Here is a 22,482-nt window from a genome sequence, read left to right as displayed (position 1 = left end):
ACATGCTGTGACCTTGGTCTATTTATTTCACTTCTCTGACCCCTTCTAGTTTCAAAATTATGTAATCTATGTTTAAAATAATCAGTATGACAGTATGAATGACTGATAACATCTTCATGTTTCTCTACCTGGTCAAGTTCCAGATAGGACAGAGGTGTTTTGGGGGGGCAGTAGGGTGGGTATAGGGACTAGAAGAGGCTTACTTTAAATCACAAAATGGCCAGGTGGGTCAGCTACAGGTTGAGGGAAGTGGACAGGTCCTGGAGGAATAGGAAGTTTCCTATCTTGAAGATTCCTTCATTCATAATATAGCCTACTTCTTGGGATATAAGATATCCTTGATGATATTATGTCTATTTGCCTGTGGTTCCAGACTTTATAGTTAACCTACATAATCTAGAAGCCCTGACAGGAGAAGGGAATTCACAGCCCCTAACTTCCACATGTGTCAATGGGAGAAACTCCGCTACTGCTCTAAATTCTCCTTCCCCATGATCCTTCCATGTGTCTTTCCAGGCTCCAAGAAACCCTTAGGATTTGGACTGCCTTTGGAATTCTGGGCCAGTTCCCTAACGGAAAATGGGAAAGGCCCAAACTCCTGAGTCTAATCTGAGGACAGCTTAAAGGATCTTGAGAGTGAGCTTAGAGAAACTTTGGCACCGTTAGTTCTTTTGTACCCTCTCTTGGCAACTGACCCCAGAAGTTCATGATCTAGGAATTACAACCCTACTTACTATTGCTGCCTAATTACTACATACATAGTACAATGATTGTGCATATCATTAAATTCTTGTCAAATTAATTTTCTCTAAGATTTAATTTCAACACTAAATCCTGACTAGGTTTATATGTAGTCTTCATAAGCTCATATAACATGGTCTTCTGCTCACAAGTTAAAAAAAACAAGATACAACACTGCTCTCCTGTGATTCTTTCACGAAAGAAGAATACTTCTAAAGTCCAAATGTAGTCATTCTGGAAGTCTGAATATCTTAACAGGATTCCTTGAAGTAGGGCAATTCCATGCTAAGTTTTGGGTTTTAGCTCATAATGAGGGGTTACACATCACAGGATGTCTTTGGAACTGTGGGCTTCCCAGATATAGTCAGAGTTTAGCAACAGTATCTTTTTAAAAACAAACTTTGTGATACCAATAGTGTCATTTAGTTAATATACATTAGCCTTTTAAAAAGGATGGAATAAGTCGACTTTTAATAACTATTTTGATTACTTTTATTTAAACTTACTAGCAGCTGAACACTGTCTTTTCCCAAAAGATGCAGAATCTTGTAAATGCTTGCAAAGATTAAGGGATACGTGTAACCCCTCAATCTTTCTGTCCATTCCCAGGTCAAATAACCATAATTAGTAATGTTAAGGATTAATGTTAAATAGCACTGAAACAAAATCTATTTTAATTTCTGTGCATAAAAAATTTCTATTTTTTTGACAAAGAACCTTAAAAACACAGCATTTTATACTGGTTATTTGAATTAAAAATGCAATTGGCCAGTTAAACTCATAACTTCTTCAAGAAGGGAATGTGTTTCGTACTTGATCTATATCCTCCACAGTACTGAGCACTATGGGAGTATCTTCTGGTTAAAGGTTGAGTCAAGTATATTAACATCAAAGAAAGATAGAAGAAATAGTAGTGTAAAATAATGGTATACTTTGATAAGTTAAAATTACTCAGAGAATATATGGAAAATTGATTGAAAATATATAACAGAAGCTGTTACAATTCCTAAGATGAGTATACATTTCTAGTCTGGAGAAGAAACTACAAAGGATATTTGAAAACCATGTGATGGGCAACTTCAAGAGACTGCCAATATTCATCTGGAACAAAACTTGTTTGGACTAAAAAACAGTTACATATTCGTAATGCTATGGTAAACAAGACCAGATAAATGTTTTCACCAAGAAGATCTGAAAAACAAAATAAAACAGGTGATTGTGGCATAAAAGTCAGGCAAGTTCCACTTGCAGAACTAAAACCCGCTGCTCTGGTTGACGCCTTGCTCAGACTTTGTGAAGGCACACTGGAGAGCTCTGGCCCGGCCACACTACTCTCAAAGCAGACTTGGGCTGACGGTTATACAAGGGCCGGAGCCTCACCATTGGGAAGTCATCGCTCCTTTCATTTAACCAATCTTTCTTGCAAGTAATTGTATAAGGAGAATAGTTTAAGATAACACGGAAAATGAGGTTGGGTTAACGAAGCCCTTAGGCTAATTAGGTGATATCCTGTATGGGCAGCTAAGGAAAGAAATCAGCTAACAAATTACTAACTTAGGTGCAACTCTTCTATATATGTCAACAGTGGCATATCAAATGGTCTGCTACATGTTTTTAAATAGTACTTATTGATGCTTACTCTATGCAAGGCACTGAGTTCATTCCTTCATGTGCCTTATCTCATTTAATCCTCCAAATCATGCTAAACGGTAGGTATTGGCTCCATTTACATATGAGGAAATTAAGACTAAGAAGTTAAACTGCCTTGTCCAGAGACAAAAAGGTTGTAAATGACTAAACAGGATTCAAAACCAGGTCTATCTGCTGCCTCCAAAGCCCTGCTCTTGGCCACAGTTGGACAGCCGGAAGGCTGAATACAGAGTACTTTATTTTTTAATGTGAATTTAGTTGTCAACATTTAAAAATCCGACTTTATATTGAAGTCTGTATTGCAGCATTTCAAAACTAAGTTCTGACAACAGAGCTCAACTGGCAACAACTGACTGGTTCTTTAATAGAAGGTGCTTTAATTTATTCAGACCTGCCTGTTTGGCCTCCTGAGTATTTGTGTTTGCACTCTAATCCATTTTGAGTCTTTTGCTATAGTTCTAGGTTCCTGCCACTCTCCTTCCTTATTCTCCAGGAACACATTTAAATATTTTTCGACAATTGGTACATTCAACACAACACACATGACCCATCTCAACTTTCACCTTTCAGAAGCACTTAAAGAAACACCCCGACCGAACTGTATCTGCTGAAAGAAAACCTTGTGAAAAAACCTTTTTACTGAAGTTCAACTATACGTCTGTGATCAATATGGTAATTTACCGTCCTTACTAACCTTTATCCTGAGGGATCCAACTCCTAACAAAGGAAGGATTGGGGAAAAGAGCGAGAGAACTCTGGCCCAGATACCTCTCCCTTTCCCGTCACAATCCTCCCTCATTTAGCAAAATGATTCTCCCCTTTCTTGGTCTCAGGTTTCCAGAGGGAAACGGCCTTCTTTTCATGTCGCTTACACAGTGCTCCGCACATATCAGGCGCACAATAAATATTTATTGAATGAATGAGAAGTCCATCTTCATACTAAATACCCCTCTGACACATCGAAAGCCCACTTGCTGGGGTGATTTTGCTCCTGTCAACATCATCACACCGGACCAAGGAGAAGGCGGGGGTGGGGGGTGGAAAAATAAATGGGGTGGGAGTCAGACCTGGTCCAACCCCAGGAATCAGTCCCCCCGTAGCCGCGAAACCTTAGTTAACTCCAGTCCGGGTGTCCCCTTTCTAAAATGCGGATGGCTACGTCATGTCAAGTCGCTCCGCACGGCCGCGGCAGAACTGATGCAGAATAAAGTGCCCTGTAAGCGGCAGGAATGGAGAATCCGTCTCGAGTGCACCACGATTTCTTGGCAACCCCGCCCAGCAGATGGAGCCCTAGCTCACGGTCCGCGGCTTCCCGCCACAGCCTGGGAGCTCCGCACTCGAAACCCAACCCCCCCCCCGCCCCCGCCCCACTCACCTCCGCGGCGCTCGGTGCTCTTCCGGGGGCTGAGGTACAAAGTTGACTTTCTCTTTCGCAGCTTCATCTTCTCATGGGAGCGGTTCTGGGCACCGCGGAAAAATAGGCTGCTATCGTCGCCCTCTTGCTTCATCCTGCACCTACTTAGAGGTCTGCTGAGGATCCTCTGGCACTTCAGTGCCCGCGATGAGGGAGACTGGAATTGGACGAACGCGCGTTGCTCTTCCGCTCACTAAGTTTGGCCTCTACAGCAGCCGTCACTCTCGGGCGCGGAGATAGCTGGGAAAAGGCACCAGCCTCACACGGACCTCCGATGTTTGTCTCTGTTGCAGCGTGCCGCAGGTTTGTTTGGCACGGGTACGCTTTGCCGCGAGCTCGCCTGCGCTTTTTCTTTAGCTTATCCTTCTCGTGAGATTGCTGCCGGCCTTTGGTTTCGTGGTTTCAGCGCCCTGTTTTCTTTTCCGGAAACTGCTGGAAAGGAGCTGGAGCTCCCCTAGGCTAGGGCAGACAGGAGGCGGGGTCAGCGACGCGAAGCGACAGCGGAACGGAAAGTGGTAATGGTAATAGTAATGATAGTTGTGAACGTGTTTGTGTAACATTTCACTGTTTCGGTGATCTCACAATAGCTGTTGGACGAAGTAGGCGGGGTAGGGATGATTTAGCCTCTTGTACAGATGTGGAAAATGAGGTTCGGAAAAGTTACATGACTCGGTCAGGGTCACTTAGCGAACTAGTGGCAAAAGGGGCACCTTCCCATTTCGTGTAGTTTATCTTTCAAGGAGCTAACTTGCAAAGGCTCCCCTCTTTCTTTCTTCCTTCCTGCCTCCCTCCTCCCCCCCCCCTTTTTTTACACGCCGCAGACGATGAACCAGAGCATGCTTGATAAGGGGTCATTTATCTAGTTAACCATAGACTCCAGGAACAAACAGGCATTTCTTTTCCATATTAGTTTAAATTACATTTTAGCGGTGTTAAGGACAACCTAGTTTCTAGTACCGATTGTGTTTCTGATGATTTTTGTAACCTCGGGGGCCGGTCTAAGAGACGGTGAAAGACTGTTATAAGAAAATTTGTAAATCCGTTACTCTGCTTTCCTCTTTCATAAACGTCTATTTTCTCCAGAGACTATGGTGTTCACAAATAGAACTTTCTGAGAAATACTGGCGTCTTTACTCCTCACTTGTTAAAAGTAAAATCGGTCAAATCTCCTGTACATTTTTTTTATCAAAAATGGATGGCAAGTTATTTACATGTGTTTGATGTCTACTTATACCTTCTAAAGCATCAAAGTGAACTCAAAATCTTTTAGTCTGTTTAAAATTTTTTAATTATGCATATTGCCAAAAAACATGAAATAGTAAAAAAGGGCTAATAATGAAAAGTAACAATTCTCTTTCTTCTACTTCCAGATTGGATTGGCAGTCACTTTCAACGTTTTGGGGGAGCTGTTTCTTTTAGTGGTTAGTTTTATGATGGTATGTAAAGGTGTAAAGAGTATGCCTCTTCCCAGCCTCTCCCCCACTTCTGCCATTTTCAGAATTATCTATTTAAAACTATTGAAAAAATTCTGTAATAGGATTTAGCTTTGTCTTACACCATCCCCTAACCCTCATTTGTCATATTCCCTGTATATTTATATTCCTATTTTAGTTAAATCAAGTGACATGTACATATTATGATAAAAATACTATTCACTTTGGGACAAAGTAGTGACATGGAATCTTTTAAAAGGATGTTGTGCTGAGTTGTTGCTTTGCTTTCCGTTTTCTTTGTACACAGATCTGAAGATATTTCCTGGATGTGGACTGTAATTTTTCAAAACCACCGTGTGGCAAAAGCAGTGTATGGCATTTGTGAAAAATGTTTGGGAGATTGACTCTTCCGCAACTGCTTTTTGCTAGCATCCTTGGAATTGCTGGAGGGCTGTATATTTATCAACCAATATTTGAACAGTATCACCGAGATCAGATGGAATTAAAAGAAAAGTTGAAATTGGCACAAGAATCAGAAGAGAAGAAAAGCTAATACTACATGGAGTTAAACTGTAATTGTTTAAAGTTCTATTGAAATTATACATTGACTATAAATAATCTAGTAGAAACTTCTCAAGTATATTTTAAACACAAATAAATCATAAGTAATGATTTTAAAACAAGCACTGTCGATTTTAATCTTTAATTTTATTTGTCATTTTTTAAGCTAAAATGAATGTCTTAAAGAATATTCTGTTTCCCATTTGATGTTTATTTTTCTGGGAATGCAGCATATACAGGATCAAGGGATGACAAGACTCTATAAAGCTGGGAATGGTGTTTGTAGTACTGTTTATAGATGAAGTGAATCAGTTTCACCACCTCAGGCAGAATGCCCCTCAAGTAGTCTACAGTTAGTCTGGTTTAATATACTTGAGCAGTCTTTCAGCCCCAGGCAGAATGAAGGAGTAAATTGAGAATGGGGGTGGCTCAGAGCAAATTGAGGTTTTAGAGAAGATAGATGGTATTATATAGGATGGCAAATACGACACAGATCTGTTTGTTTAACCTAAGCAAAATTGCACTAATAATGGTGGTAAGGGTGGAATTAATTTGTTATGAAGCTATTTTTCATGTAGTTAGTGTTTTTCTGAAATTGGTAAGAACTGATAATTACTTTTTATGCTAATAATCTTAAGCGTATATTTTCACTGGGAGCTATCAAGGTAATCACATGTAAAGATGCTTTATTAAAATCAATTCAGTTTTATTGATTTCTTTTTCTTGAAAAGTAAATTTATTATAGCTTAATCTAAGATATCTATGTTCAATGGAGGCCAGCATGGGTAATTTTTAAAAAGGAGTGAAGAAAAAAATTACAAAAGTAGTATGTGTACATAAAAAATTGAAACAGTATGGAAATGAACAAAGTGAAAGGTGAAAATTATTGTATACATCGATTTAATCACCACCATCAACAGTTTAGTGTGAACTTTTGAGAACTTTTGAGACTTTTTCTTCTATGCACATAAAAATATACATTAAGATTTTAATTCTTACACCAAGTATATACCATGTGACAGGCTTAGCTTTTCTTGAATTACAGTTAGACTGGGGTTCTGTTGCATGAGTCTTCTCATTGTGGGACCCAGGCTCAAGGAGCGTCTCCTTTCTGGGATATGACAATGTAGGATTAAGACAGAGGAAACTTGGAATTGTAAGCTTTTGCTCATTTGTGTCAAATGTCAAATCTCATATCCTGTTGGTTTAGAGCATGTCACATGGTCAAGCCCAATGTCAAGGGCAGGGACACAGACTTTGTACAGGGTGCAGAGTCAAGTCACATGACAATGAGCAGGAATATATGATCCTATTGTATCCAAGGAATGATAACCCTATCGTCAAGTTAAATTGAACTGCTTTTGATCCTCCTTTTGAGAAGGATGCATTGGTCAGTTTAGTATTTACGTACTAAGTGGCAGAGAATTAGTTAATTTTTTTTTCTAATAAAGAAAGATATTGCAGCCATTTACATCAAGATCACAGTGAGATACCACTTCAAAAACTTAGATGACTACGAACAAAAAGATGGAAAATAACAAGTGTCAGCAAGGATAGGGAAAAATTGAAACCCTGGTAGGGTGCTGGTGGGATGTAAGTGCAGTTGCTGTGGAACAGTTCAGCAGTTACTCAGAACGTTAAACAGTGTTACCGTATGACCCAATAATTTTACTTCTAGGTATATATCCAAGGGAACTGAAAATGTCCTCACAAAAATTTGTACATTATGTTCATAGCATCATTATTATAATAGCTAAAAAAGTGGAAATAACACAAATGTCTATCAATGCATAACAAATTATAGCACACAATAGAATATTACTCAGCCATAATTACTGAAATAGTGACATGTTACAACATTAATAAACTTTGAAAACATGAAAGAAGCTGGACACAAGAGGTCATATGTTGTAAGTCCATTTACATGACATGTCTAGAACAGGCAAATGCAGATAAAGCAGATTAATGGCTGCCAGGATGTAGGGTTTCTTTTTAAGGTAATGAAAATGTTTTGGAACTAGATAGTGGTGGTCAATATACTTTTTAGAATTGAATTGTACACTTCCAAACTCATTTTATAAGGCCGGCATTACCCTAATACCAAAGCCAGGTAAGGATGCCACAAATAAAGTTACAGGCCAATATCCCTGATGATCCCTGAATTGTACACTAAAGTAGTGGACTTTACTGTATGAGATTTATATCTCAATAAAGCTGTCTTAAAGAAAAAGGATACTGTATCCAGAATGATCACCCTCTTCACCATGTTACGATATAGCAAGAAGGTACAAACGGGAAAAGGGCCTTCTTGCCAGGCACCAAATCCACCAGCACCTTGATTTTGGACTCCCCAGCCTTCAGAACTGTGGGAAGTAAATATTTGTTGTTTAAGCCACCCATTTTATGGTATTCTGTTACAACAGCCTAAGGTAGGGTTCTTTCTATGAGGTCAATGATCATAGTGTATGATCCTTTTAATGTATTGTTGGATTTGTTTTGCTACTATTTTATTGAGAATTTTTGTATCTCTTCATCAGGGATATTGGCCTGTAATTTTCTTTTGTGTGTGTGTGTGGCATCCTTATCTGGTTTTGGTAGTAGGGTAATGCTGACCTTGTAAAATGAGATTGGAAGCATTTCCTTCTCTTCAGTTTTTTTTGAAAAGTTTGAGAAGGATAGGGTTTAAATCTTTGAATATTTTGTAAAATTCACCAGTGAATCCATCTGGCCCTTGGGTTTTGTTTGTTGGAAGGCTTGTGATTACTGATTCAGTGGTGTCAGTTATAACTTCTCTTTCATTTCTAGTTTTACTTATTTGAACCTTCTCTTTTTGGTGAGTCTAGCTAAAGGTTTGTCTGTTTTGTTTATACTTCCAAAGAACCAGTTTCATTGATTTTTTAATTTTAATTTTTTAAATTTTGTTTTTAGTTTCTATTTTATTTCTGTGACCTCTCTTATTTCCTTCTTTCTACTAACTTTGGGCTTTATTTATTCTTTTTCTAGTTCTTTTAGATGTAAAGTTAGTTTGAGATTTTCCTTGTTTCTTGAGGTAGGCATGTATCACTATGAACTTCTCTACTAGAACATTTTTTGCTGCATCCGAGGGTTTGAATTGTTATATTTACGTTTTCATTTGTCTTGAGGTATTATCTGATTTCCTCTTCGATTTCTTTGTTGACCCATTGATTGTTCAGTAGCATGTTGTTTAATCTACATATTTGTGATTTTTTTCGGTTTTCTTCTTGTAATTGATTTTTAATTTCATGCCATTGTGATCAGAAAAGATGCTTGATATGATTTCAGTCTTAAATCTATTGAGACTTGTTTTGTGACCTAACATGTGATCTGTCCTGGAGAATGTTTCATGTGCACTTGAGAAGCATGTGTATTCTGCTTTTGGATTGAATGTTCTGTATTTTTCTGTTAAGTCCATCTGATCTAATGTGTTGTTTAAGGCCAATGTTTCCTTATTGATTTTCTGTCTGGATAATCTATTCATTGAGGTAAGTGGGGTGTTAAAGTCCACTACTATTATTGTATTGCAGACAATTTCTCCCTTGATGTCTGTTAATATTTGCTTTATATATAGGTGCTCCTATGTTGGATGCATAAATATAATTTTTATATCCTCTTGTTTGATTGACTGCTTTTTCATTATGTAATGCCCTTCTTTGTCTTTTATAGTCTTTGTTTTAAAGTCTGTTTTGTCTGATATAAGTATAGCTACACCAGCTTTCTCTTCATTTTCATTTACATGGAATATTTGTTTTCATCTTTTCCCTTTCAGTCTATGTGTGTCCTTATTTCTGAAGAGAGTATCTTTTAGGCAGTATATAGATGAATCTTGTTTTTTTATCCAGTCAGCTGCTCTATGTCTTTTAATTGGAGAATTTAGTCCATTTACATTTAAAGTAATTATTGATAGGTATGTATTTATTGCCATTTTAATTGTTTTCCAGCTGTTTTTGTATTTCCTGTCCTTTTCTTCTTCTCTTGCTCTTTTTCCTGTGGTTTGATGACTTTATTTAGTGTTATGTTTAGCTTTTTTTCTCATTATCTTTTGTGTATCTACAATAGGTTTTTCCTTTGTGGTTACCATGAAGTTCACATATAACTGTTTACAGCATATTTTAAGTAAATAGCAACTTAATTTTTTTTTTAAAGATTTTATTTATTTATTTATTTATTTATTTATTTATTTATTTATTTGACAGAGTGAGAGACAGCCAGTGAGAGAGGGAACACAATTCAGGGGAGTGGGAGAGGAAGCAGAGCAGGGAGCCCGATGCGAGGCTCCATCCCAGGACCCTGGGATCACACCGTGAGCCGAAGGCAGACGCTTAACGACTGAGCCACCCAGGTGCCCCACAACTTAAATTTTTTTTTTTTTTTTTTTTTTAGTTTTTATTTATTTGACAGAGATAGAGACAGCCAGCGAGAGAGGGAACACAAGCAGGGGGAGTGGGAGAGGGAGAAGCAGGCTCATAGCAGAGGAGCCTGATGTGGGGCTCGATCCCAGAACGCTGGGATCACGCCCTGAGCTGAAGGCAGATGCTTAACCTCTGTGCCACCCAGGCGCCCCCACAACTTAAATTTTTGACACATTCTACATCCTCTACGTTTTTATTCCCCTCTACCACGTTTTATGTTTTTGATGTCATATTTTACATCTTTTTATTTAGTGTATTTGTTAACTAATTATTATAGTTATGGTTATGTTTGCTACTTTTGTCTTTTAACCTTAATACTAGCTTTATAAGTGGTTATTCTCCTACCTTTCTTATGTATTTGCCTTCACCAGTGAGATTTTTACTTTCATATTTTCTTGCAATTAGTGCATTTTCTTTTCTGCTTAAAGAAGTCCCTTTAATATTTCTTTTAAAGCTGGTTTAGTGGTGATGAACTCCTTTAGCTTTTACTTGTATGGAAAAAGTCTTTATCTCTCCTTCAGTTCTGAATGATAGCTTTGCTGGGTAGAGTATTCTTGGTTGGGAGTTTTTTTTTTTTCTTCAGCACTTTGAATATATTATGCCCCTCTCGTCTGGCCTGCAAAATTTCTGCAGAAATATCTGCCAGTAGTCTTAAGGGGTTCTGTTGTATGTAAGAAGTTGTTTTTCTCTTGGTGCTTTTAAGATTCTCTCTTTAACTTTTGACATTTGCAAAACAGCTGCCTTCCCAGTCTTGAAGGAGTGGCCTTATGTAGGAGATGAACCTTATTGTTCAACCTTGCCCTAGCTCTTATTTGTCTTTGGGACATTTGTGATTGTCTAAGTAGACTGATTTGTTCTTGATGGATCCCAACTGTTGGTGGTGTGCTGAGACCTGTGATTTCAGTCAGTACCCGGATTCAGGCTGATTGGAAGCCAGATCCTTAGGCAGCAGCTTTTAACTTACGTAAGTATATATAGTCCTTTGGGCACACAATGGTAGATCCCGTTGACCTCTAGACCAGGAGATCTGGAGTTGTCCCCTGAGCAAGAGTTGTAAGAATTGGGACTTCAGATGAGTGTATTAACTACTTTCTGGGAGGTACCAGTAAGCTGTGATGAGGCCAAGGGAGGGTGCAAAGATGGTGTTTCCCTGGCTATGTTCCCAGTAGTGCCTCTGTAATCTGCAGGTATCTGACAAACCTAAAGTCTGTCTATCAGGTTAAAGCTACAGAACAAGTAAATGGGCCTTATTCATAGGCAGACTGGGGGTGTGTTTCAGTTGGCTGTCTGTGAAGGCCCTTTGGTATAGTAAGTAGCCTGCCTTGAAATGTCTTTCCAGTTGTTACAATCTTGTAGTGCCCAGGAACACAAGCCCGTTAGGCCACCAGAGCCAAGTGATCTAGAGGCACCCTGTGTGTAGAGTGTACTTACCCGTAGGCTTTAGCAAGGCCTGGGACAAGTGGGGACAAGGAATGCCTGTAGCTTTAGTGAGTGGGGATTCTTTTATTTCTAGTTGATGCTAAGGAGACCTGTTGAAGCAGTATCTTCAACTGTCAGTCTCAGCGTATAAAGGGCAACTAGCATTGAGCTTTTCAAAGATGTCAGTGGCTTCCTCACCGGTGCCTCAGTGAAAGGAGTATCATCAGGGCCTTCCACGTAATAATCAGGTGGTGATTTTTCCAGTCTCATCACAAATCCATTCTAACTCTAAGATCAGGAGAACAAATAGTAGGAGTAAAAAAGCAAGGGAGAAAGTCAAGAAAATTATAGATTTTTAAGTGGGCCATTAGGTCCATGGGATTTCCTAAAGAGACTTTCAGAAGTGGTTTTTTTTTTTTTTTTAAAGATTTTGTTTATTCATTTGACAGAGAGAGACAGCCAGAGAGAAGGGGAACACAAGCAGGGGGAGTGGGAGAGGAAGAAGCAGGCTCCCAGCAGAAGAGCCTGATGTGGGGCTCGATCCCATAACGCCAGGATCACGCCCTGAGCCGAAGGCAGACGCTTAACGATGGAGCCACCCAGGTGCCCCCAGAAGTTTTTTTTTTTTTTTAAACTATTGTGACATAATTTCACACTTGGAGAAAAGGTGCAAAAAGAGTTAAAATAATTTTTGTATACCTCTTACCCCAATTCCACAAATGTTAACATTTTACTACATTTGCTTTAATGTCTCCATATATGTGTATTTACACACAAACACACTACATTATTTTATTCTAAACCCTATAAGAGTAAGGTGCCCACAGGATGCCCTTTCACTACTAAATATTTTCAGTATATAATTCCTAAAAACAAGGATATTGTCTTTCATAATTACAATATAATGATCAAGATCAGGAAATTAAGATTGATACAATATTATCTAATCTCAGATTTTATCCAAATGCTACCAACTCCTATTAATGTCCTTTAGATCAATAGACATTTTTTTTTTCCAGTCTGGGAACTAATCCAAGATCACACTGGACTTGCTGGATCATATGGTCATTCTGTTTAACATTTTGAAGAACTGCCAAACTGCTTTCCAAATTGACTATATCCTTTTACATTTCCACCACCAATGTATAGGGTTTCAATTTCTCCATATCCTCACTTAACACTTATAATTTTTCTTTTCTTTTTGAAAAAAGTTAAGGCCAACCTAATAGATGTGAAAGAGTAATTATGGTTTCGATTTGCATTTCCCTAATGACTAATAACATTGAACATCTTTTCATGTGCTTATTGACCATTTTTATATCTTCTTTGGAGAAATAGCTATTCAAGTCCTTTGTCCTCTTTTTAATTGAGCTGTGTTTTTAATTGTAAGAACTCGGTTATATTCTGATACTATATTCTCATCAGATATATAATTTGCAAATATTTTCTCCCATTCTATGTGTTGTGTTTTCACTCTTGATTGTGTCCTTTGATAAACTAAATCTTAAAATTTTGATAAAGTCTAATTAAGCTATTCATTCCTTATACTTTTGGTATCAGGTCTAAGAAACCACTGCCAAATCTAAGGTATTGAAGATTTGTGCCTCTTTTCTTCTATAGGTTTTATAGTTTCAGCTGTTATAATTTTGGTCTTTGATCTATTTTCAGTTAATTTTTATAGGGTGTGAGATAAGGGTCCAACTTTATTTTTTTGCATCTGAATAACCAGTTCTCCTGGCACTATTTATTGAAGAGGCTGTTCTTGCCTCATTGAATAGTCTTGGCATTCTTGTTGAAAATCAACTGACCGCAGATTTACGAGTTCATTTCTGGACTCTCATGTCCATTCCACTCAAATACATGTTTATTCTTATGTCAGTACCACACTGTTTTGATTACTGCAGCTTTGTATTAACTTTTGAAATCAGGAAGTGAATCCATTAACCTTGTTTTTTTTTCAAGATTGTTCTGGCTATTCGAGGTGCTTTGCAATTTCCTATGAATTTTGGGATCAACTTTTCCATTAATGCAAAAAATGTTGGCAATGTTGATTTTGGTAAGGATTGTGTTGAATCTGTAGATTGCTTTGGGATGTATTGCTATCTTTATAATATTATGTAAAGATGAACATGGAATGTCTTTTCATTTATTAAGTCTTCTTTAATTTCTTTCAGTAGTGTTTTGTAGTTTTCTGTGTATAAGCCCTGCACCTCCTTGGTTAAATTGATTCCTAAGTATTTTATTCTTTTTGATGCTATTTCAAATGGGATTTTTCCTTATTTTCCTTTTCAGATTGCTCATTGCCAATGTGTAGAAATACAACCGATCCTGTATCTTGATCTTTGCTTATTTATTAGCTCTAATAGTTTTTTGTAGATATGTTAGATATAATCATGTGCCTCTTGCTTTTATTGTAGAAGGGTATTTAGAAATCAAGGTCTGGGTGCTAAATGTATTCATAGCTACTGTGATATAATTGCTTTTAGGACTTCTTAGCAGACAGTGCTGGAAAGTACACATATACATGCATATCAATATATAATTGGATTCCTATCTCGTTTTATGTATTAAAAATCATGAGTTCTTACTGATACCTCCAATTTCCACCCTATTAGTGATACTGGAGCTGGGACTGTGCGTGTTTCAAGCAGCAGCCTGCAGTGTCAGAAAAGCCCCAGCGTGGAAAGCAAGGGTATACTGTGACCAGTTCTGTGACTAGAGCAAGAAGTGGTGTAGAGAGGATTTTGAATTGGTATACAAGACATATTCAACATATTTAGTTTCTGTAATAACCTTTTCTCTTTGTTTTCTTCCTACTTCTCCGGGCACTCTTTTCTCAGACTTCATTAACTGAGTCATCCTCTGGGTTTTGTACCAAGCCCCTCTTTGCCTTCTTAGTACATTTGCTAGACTAGCTCATTGACTTTCATGTCTTCGAGTACCTCTTGGGCAATAGCTTCCGTCCATGTCTTCTGTGCTTCAGATCAGCCTATTCAGTTGCATACTGAACAGTTTCACTTGTATGTTCTCCCAGTGCTGATATGTCAAAGTTAAAATGTCCTAAACTTGTTCATTATGGCCTATTTTACCCTGTTGCAACAGGGTCCTCTTCCTTTTGCTCCAGGTTCCTAGTTGCCCAAACCAGAAACAGGCACTTTCATGGATTTCTCCCTCTTCCTCACCACCTACAATCACGTCTTCTTGATTTACTCTCTTAAATATCTCAAATCGATTTATTCATCTTCATCCTTATGGTCATAGTCTTAAACCAGATTACTATTATTCCTTACTTGGATTTCAGCATGCTAATTGGTCTCTGAAACCCATTCTGAACCTTAATAGCCATTTAGAAAATGAGTTCTAAGTTCTAATCCTGGCTGTGCCACTTTCAGCTCTATGACCTTGGTCAGGCTGCTTCTTTGCTTTAAGGCTCAGTTTCCCTATCTGTAATACCAAGACAGGAATAGTACTTATTTCAGAGGGCAATTGTGAGAAGTATACGAGGGGATATAAGCAAACTTCTTAGCATATTACCTAATTCATAGTAAATGGTCAATAAATTATAATCATTCCAGAGTTCTTCAAAATCCAGCCTCTGCTATTCCTCCAGTCTCTTCTCTGATTGATTCCTTCCACTCAGTTTTTCAGCTTCTCTGAACTTCTTTCAGTTGCTCCAATATCTGATACTCTCTTTTGCCTCTAGGTCTCTTCTCTGCTCTCTTTTCCTAGAATTCTCTTCTCCCCCATCCTCCTACTTTATTCATCCTTCTTAATTTATACATCACTTTTCTGCTAAGTCTTGATTTGGTGTCGCTTATTTGTGTTTCAGTAACACTCTTACTTCCCTTATTGAGGATCTTACTGGAATTACATCACATTGGAATCACATTGGAATTAACTGCTTACTTGTTGGGCTATCAAGCTTCTGAGGGTAGGGACCGATTTACCTTGTTCACTATTCCATCTCTAGAACCGAAATTGGACTCAGTGGGTGAAAGGATAATGAATGGGCCTCATTACCATTGTCTTGTTTTTTTTTTAAAAAGATTTTATTTATTTATTCGACACAGAGAGAGAGACAGGGAGAGAGGGAACACAAGCAGGGGGAGTGGGAGAGGAAGAAGCAGGCTCATAGCGGAAGAGCCTGACGTGGGGCTCGATCCCAGAACTCCGGGATCACGCCCTGAGCCGAAGGCAGACGCTTAACCGCTGTGCCACCCAGGTGCCCCACCATTGTCTGTTTTTTGATCCGCTGCTTGGTAAACCCCTGGTCACAGTCCTGCTTGGCTTCAGGAGTGGGGAAGATTGAAGGGGAAGTCTCTCCTTGTATCATATCAACCATTAACAGTTGTTGCATTGTTGGCCCCCAGTTATTAGCTGATCAGTAACTCCCAGAACTGTTCCTTTACACATGAACATGTGGCTACTTTTCCTGTCAGCCTCCACCAACAACAGTCTGATGGCCTTTCTCAGCTGGAGAACATCCCTTGACACTATCACCCTGATGAAATCTGTTATCTTTAATTCTGAGATTACTCTGTTATATTTCCCTATAAATATTAGATTGGATGCATAGTCAAATATTTCACAATATCATATGGTTTATCCTAGATGCGATTTTGTAAATTGGACATATTTGAGAAGCTAATTGTATTGTAGTGTAAACTGTGAGTCGCTGCAGACTGGAAGTGTGATGGGGTTGGGTAGGTGGGCCTGGGACAGCTGGAATTTGTGGTGGAAGTAGACACAGATCACAGTGAGATGGCTCCGATGCATTAGGGTTTTCAGTCATTTTGCTCTGCTTAGATGTGGAATTATTTGGTTCAGAGGTGCTTTGCCTGAGAGCCCACAGCAGCGAGCCCAAAGGCCACTGTCCACACCCCGAGGCCACTGGAGGAGAAATTTGGCGGCCCTGAATGGTAACCTGGTGGCCTGAGCCACCTTCACAGCTACATACCCTTCAGGGCTGAGAGAAGGAAGCCGCTGGGGGGCAGCAAAGGCTCGCAGATTTCTCCTTACAGCTGCTAGTCTTTATTGTGCTGCTTTTTGCGTTTTTTTTTTAAAACACATTGCTGTCTTTTAGAAATGTAAAGTAATTTTCTAATCCGAACTAGACTGTATGAGCAGAGACCCCGTTTGTCATTTGCTCTCAGAAATACATTTTTCCTGCCAGAATTTTACTTTTTCTCCCTCTTGTCATTTCCGAGAATCCCAGAGCTTTCCCTTGCCCCAGGAAGGCCGGGCCCCCCGGATCCGAGTGAGGAGCTGGCGAGGCAGGATGGACAGTGGCAGAGCCGGACGTTCGGCGCGGATCGGGCCGCTAGGGAGCTGGACGAGGCAGTACCGCAGCAGGAGCACACTGGGCCTCAGGAACCCTGGGTGGGGCCGACTTTGCAGCCGCGCAGCACCCCTGGCTACTACCGTGGCGACACCGACCTAATGCCCTGAAAAATACCTTTAGAACATGGCTTTGGGGGGAGGCGATTTGACAAGAGTAACCAAACCACACCTTGCAGCTCACGGATCCTGGAGAAGTTTGTCGAAAACAACTCTCTAAGGTTTCACACTTTGCAGGAAAGGGCAGTGGAGACCTGATAGAGGCCACGTGAAGCGTGCGGGAGCCTTCCCGTGGCTCACAAGAGAACCCCGCGGCAGGTGCGGCGGGACCGGGAGCCGCGCGCGAGGAGGCGCCCGCCAAGCGCCCTCGCGGAGTCGGGCGGGGGTGCTCCCTGAGGTGACAGGAGGAAGCGGGAGGTGGAGGGTAGAGAGGAGGTCCCGCCCCCACCTCGCTCTCCTTTACGGGAAGTGATGTGGGGCCAGACGGAAAATACCCGCCAAGGACCCAAAAAGGGCCGGCAACGGGTGGACGCGGCGCGCGCGCGAGCAGAGCGGCGCGGGGACAGCGAGGTCCAGCCAGGTGAGCCCCGCAGCTGCGGGAGGTCTCGGAGGCGCCGCCAGACCGCGGCGTCCGGCGGGGGAGGGTCCGCTCCAACCCGGAGAGCCGCGCACGGTACCGGGCGAGTGGCGGGGCTGGCCCTGGGGCTGGTAGCACTGGAGGCTGCGATCCTCGCCCAGCCTCTGGGCGTCTGAGCCCGCCGGAAACGTTGCTTTGCCTCTCCCGGGCCCTCAGCACAGACCCTACGGGACCACCGCCGGGGGTGGGGGGCGGCATGGGCGACGTGCTGGTTAGTTGCAGTTCCAGGTTTGGGACGGGGCTGAGGTCACCTCCGGGGGGCCTCCAGGTGCTTGGGTGTCCGTCGGGGCGGTGGGGTCGGGGGAAGGAAACTTCACCGGCAGGAGAGGAGAAAGGTCCCAGAGCTCCTGCACTGCCGCATAGTTCTTTCCTTCCTCCTGTTGTTTTCAGTTTAATTATTTAACGTCTTTACACCCTTGTTGATAAGGATCTGGACAGCAAACGGGCCGGGTGGGAGAGGGCTCTCCCCTATCCTGTCAGTGAGACAGGAAACCCAACCTGGCCGCCAGGCCCCTGGATCTTGACTGATGGTGAGGCTGATGTGGACACAGGTTTGGTAACTGTTGCCAAATCCTTGTCTTTGTCCCAATAGATCACCAATTAAGCAAAGGCAGGCCTGAAATGAAGGAAATCTTGTGAGCCCTTGACTTCATCTTCCCAGCCTTTTGGTGCCTGCTGGCCACCTAGGCCACATGGCTCCAGGATGTTCTGCCACAGGGTCCTCTTCCTTGCCTCTGTGGGCTAACAGCTGTTTTTTCCTACTCCGTGGATTATCGCTTTGTGGTCGGCTCTTCACTCTGATGTTGGGAGGGGGGAGTACTGTTAAGGCCCCCTAAGCTTTTTTTATTGTTGCTAATTTAATTTGTTGGTGGTCCTATCCCCTCCCCCCCTTTTCTGCCGTCTTAAAAACTTGCTTTAGAGGCAAAACAATCTGGAAAACAGGGTTCTACAGATGGTTAGAGATTAGGAAAGGTTAATAAAATACTGAAAGAACCTGACTGAAGATCATTTTTTTCCTGTATTTTATGTGGGTTTTCATTACTACTTTCTTCCTTCTTTTTTTTAAATCATGAATTTATTTTATTTTCATGCCTGAAGCCAACTCATTTAGCTCTCTCAGCCTTTTTTCCTTCCTTCCTTCCTTCCTTCCTTCCTTCCTTCCTCCCTCCCTCCCTCCCTCCCTTTCTTCCTTCCTCCCTTTCTCCTTCCCTCCCCTCTCCTTTCCTTCCTTCCTGCCTTTCTCTCTCTCTCTTTCTCTCCTTCTCTCCTCCTCCCTCCCTTCATTTCTTTTTCTTCCTTCCTTTCTTTCTTTCTTTCTTTCTTTCTTTCTTTCTTTCTTCTTTTCCTTCCTTCCTTCCTTCCTTCCTTCCTTCCTTCCTTCCTTCCTTCCTTCCTTCCTTCCTTCCCCCTTCCCTTTCTTCCTTAACTTGTGTGGATTTATTTCTAGACTCTTAATTCTACTCCATTGATCTGTTTGTCTATTCTTAAGCTAGTATCATATTGTCTTTATTATTGTAGTTATGTAGTAGGTTTTGAGAGTGGGAAGTGTGAGTCCTCACGTTTTGCTCTTCTTTTTTTCAAATTGTTCTGGCTATTCTGGGTCTCTTGAATTTTCATATGAAATTTAAGATCAGTTTCTCAATTTCTGTTGCTTTGGTTTTAGAACAGATGTAAGGGTTCTCTCTCTCTCAACACACACACACACACACACACACACACACACACACACACACACTATTGTCTCGCACTGGTAGAATAGGCTTTGTGAAGGTCAGGAATTTGTCTTGTTCACTGTGGTATGTATAGTGCCTAGAATGGTTTCTGGCACGTAGTAAACTCTAAAAAATATGTGTTGAAAGAATGAAAAGGGAACGAGAGACTGAGAAATAAGGATCACTCTACTGTTGCTTTCTCTGTTCCTTCACACATCACCTAAGACAAGCAATGTTCATAGTTACACTAACATCTCCTGTGTCTGTCCCATTCTATCCTCTTATTCCCCCAAGACAATGGTTTAAGCCTCCTAGGAAAGGAAAAGGCTTTGGGTGCTTCCCACGCTGGCAGTGGGTAGCCCTCTTCTCTGTAGCCTAAGCAGACTGGGGGGGGGGGGGGCGGCACTTGGTTCCTGCCTCCAGTGATACCCCTTCTTGTGCTGAACTCAGATTCAAGAAAATGAAAATTCATTTCTTGATGAATAGTTTGCTCTATAGCGAATTCATCTTTCTCTGGCTTCTAACTGAAACTACAACTCCCGACACCCATTTTGGCATTTAATTACATAACTGCTTTAGACTGTTAGCTGTTTATGTATATGTTGTCTTGCATGTCTTTTGGCTAGATTGTAATATCCTGGAGGCAGAGCATGACTTTAGCTCACTGTTTGAGTCTTATACTGCACAGTATCTTGGATAAAAGGAATGTTCGATAAACTCTTGCTGAATGTACCAATAAGTTAATGAATAAACCTGGATTTCTTTTTATCATTGGAAACTTCTAGTTCATACATTTAATTTTTCTTAGCCAACAGCTGTAAATACCTTGTTTTAGTCTACCATATTCTGCTGCTTCTGATGGAGCTGTATTGGCTACAGTGGAGTAGGATTTCCTGCGGCCCTTTCTCAGTGAGAATTGAATCAAGTCAGCCTAGAGAGTATGGTAATTAATCTTATAAGTTATTTAAAATTGAATCTACCTTCCGTTATTATTTAACTTTATCTTGGAATGTGCCCTATTTGTATCTTCACTGCAAAATATGGAAAAGGATTATTTTTACATATATGTGGGATATATACAAATACATATTTTCCATAATAAACGATACGTTTGAAACCTCCTGAAAAACAGAACGGAGCTTGCGTATTTAAAGTCTGAGCCCCTAACTAACTAGATGGGGGGAATCCTTTCACAATGTAAATGTCCATCAAATTATCATGAAGTACACTTGCAATACCTTGCAATTTTATATGTCAACTACACCTCGATAAAGCTAAAATTAAGAAAAAATAGTGTGAGCCCCAAAGAAGCAAGATTGTGTTGCCACTATCAAAACAAGATTGCCTTCAGAAGAGAGTAATTTTTCCCTCTCATGGCTTTTGCTTTTTGTGCCTTGTGCAGTTTTTGCTAGAACCGCATTTATTCCTCTGCTTCTTGGTCGGGAAGTTTAAGTTTATGATCTGGTTTCCCTTAAGCTGATTACTTTGGGAGCAGACATGAGCCCTGAGTTGGAGGAAGAGATAAAGGGTTTGTAATTAACTTTATGCCCGGAGGGTGAGATGTGGAGCAGGGAGCATCCAGCTCTTTCGGCCTCCTGTCTGGTCAGGCAGCAGGGAAGGCACACCACATTCTTTGTTTTGTATGAGTGAGGTCTACTAACAGTCACATTTTATTTACTGTTAACTAAAATTTGATGCCTTACTTACTCAAGAGGAAAGTTGAAAGTTATTTTTCCATTTATTTGTTTGTTTATTGCCTCTGTATATGTTACCAGTCTGTGTATGGAACCAGACTTTTGATTCTTAAAATCGAACTTTTAATGTGGGGTTGGAGGTAGGGTGCTAGATTTAGCAAGTAAAAAAAAAGAAAAAAAGAAATTTGCATTTTGGATAAACAATGAATAACTTCTTACTGTAAGTATGTTCCATAAATACTTACACTAAGAAACTATTTGTTGTTTTTATGAAATACAAAATAACTCGGTATCTTGTATTTAATCTGGCAACTCTAGTCTGGTAAACCCATGTTTATGAATAGGAAATGAATTGATCATGATAATGTCCAATGAATGACTGAGCTCTGGCTTATTCTGGTGAACACACATGTGCCTATCTTAAGGACAGAGAAGGGGTGCCTGGCTGGCTGAGTCAGTGGAGCATATGACTGTTGATCTGGGGGTTGTGGGTTTGAGCCCCACGTTGGGTGTAGAGATTACTTTAAAAAAAATAAAATCTTTAAGGACAGAGAGGACTTGTAAACTCAAGGAGTATAAAAAATGGAAGGACATTGAAGATTTAGTTTTATTTTAGTCTTTTGTAGTTAGGAAATTCACATCCAAAGACTTTAAGTCGCTTTGTAAGATCATAGAGTTAGTGGCAGAACCAGGACTGGAACTCCAGGCACAGTGGGTCTGTTGCATAATGTCTTCCTGTAAGATACATATATAGCTTACTTTTTCATGTTGACCCATAATCACTTTTGTTTTTTTGAATTCCAGTATAGTTGACATACAGTGTTATATTAGTTTCAGATGTAAAATATAGTGATTCAGCAGTTCCCGCACTAAATCACTTCTGTTGTCACCATCCTATGATCAGTCCCTTATACTGTCCTTCCAGTCCCCAGATCCAGTGGCAGGCAAAGCCACTCACATGAGACACCCTTGACTTTTCTTGGAGAGCCACATGACTGTCAAAGGCCACCATTTGGTTGTATTCGTGACGATGCCAGAAAGCCTGTTATTCAATGTGTTTTTATTCCTTTTGAGGTTCTTGTTAATAATTTTGTCCCTTTTAAGTTTTTATTTTAAGATGCTTTGATTACAATGCACTTAGAGTAATTCCACAACAACCAAGTATTGTCTTATTGACAGCCTCCTTGCTCTGTGGCCTACTCCTATGATACTCCTCATTGCCTTGCATTGTGGTACAACAAATATGGAAGATATATGGGAAGGATAAATAAATTACACAGATATGGGTGACTTCCCTGTAGAGATGTGTTCTTATAAAACACTGAGTTAATTTATTATTATCTTAAAATTATTTATTAAAGATTTTTTTTTTAAATTTATTTGAAGAGATAGAGACAGCCAGTGAGAGAGGAAACACAAGCAGGGGGAGTAGGAGAGGAAGAAGCAGGCTCATA

The 22,482-nt window shown here is 40.2% G+C and overlaps 3 protein-coding genes across 8 annotated transcripts in view; 2 read left to right on the top strand and 1 right to left on the bottom strand.

The window, feature by feature from the left end:
• PIGB (phosphatidylinositol glycan anchor biosynthesis class B) overlaps positions 1–3,899 on the bottom strand; it is a 33,418-nt gene extending 29,519 nt beyond the window's left edge. The window contains exons 1-3 of one of the 2 annotated variants that reach the window (XM_057306328.1): positions 3,767–3,899; positions 1,799–1,932; positions 1,248–1,367 (exon numbers count right to left, since the gene is read on the bottom strand). In XM_057306328.1, the coding sequence (XP_057162311.1) occupies positions 1,248–1,367; positions 1,799–1,932; positions 3,767–3,899 (387 nt within the window). Of the gene's footprint in view, positions 1–1,247; positions 1,368–1,798; positions 1,933–3,766 lie in introns of those variants that run through there. The other variant, XM_026518530.4, reaches the window with a different exon arrangement.
• A 119-nt stretch (positions 3,900–4,018) lies between these two features.
• On the top strand, positions 4,019–9,432 carry PIGBOS1 (PIGB opposite strand 1). Its single transcript, XM_048219479.2, has 3 exons — positions 4,019–4,108; positions 5,176–5,241; positions 5,546–9,432. Exon 3 carries the CDS (start codon positions 5,627–5,629, stop codon positions 5,789–5,791), a length of 165 nt encoding a protein of 54 aa, XP_048075436.1. The 5' UTR covers positions 4,019–4,108; positions 5,176–5,241; positions 5,546–5,626; the 3' UTR covers positions 5,792–9,432.
• RAB27A (RAB27A, member RAS oncogene family) overlaps positions 4,023–22,482 on the top strand; it is an 83,657-nt gene continuing 65,197 nt past the window's right edge. The window contains exon 1 of one of the 5 annotated variants that reach the window (XM_044391026.3): positions 4,023–4,108. The gene's annotated coding sequence lies outside the window, so the exon portion shown is untranslated. Of the gene's footprint in view, positions 4,109–4,161; positions 4,321–17,359; positions 17,566–22,482 lie in introns of those variants that run through there. The other 4 variants (XM_044391027.3, XM_048219478.2, XM_026518524.4 and 1 more) reach the window with 4 other exon arrangements.

This window comes from Ursus arctos, unplaced genomic scaffold, assembly GCF_023065955.2.
Source record: "Ursus arctos isolate Adak ecotype North America unplaced genomic scaffold, UrsArc2.0 scaffold_36, whole genome shotgun sequence".
Taxonomy (NCBI): Eukaryota; Metazoa; Chordata; class Mammalia; order Carnivora; family Ursidae; genus Ursus; species Ursus arctos.
Note: the sequence above shows the minus strand (reverse complement) of the source record. Positions and strands in the feature narration are given on the sequence as shown.

Excerpts from the sequence above, each read along its gene's own strand:
- PIGBOS1 (XM_048219479.2), top strand. The coding sequence starts at position 5,627 with ATGTTTGGGAGATTGACTCTTCCGCAACTGCTTTTTGCTAGCATCCTT.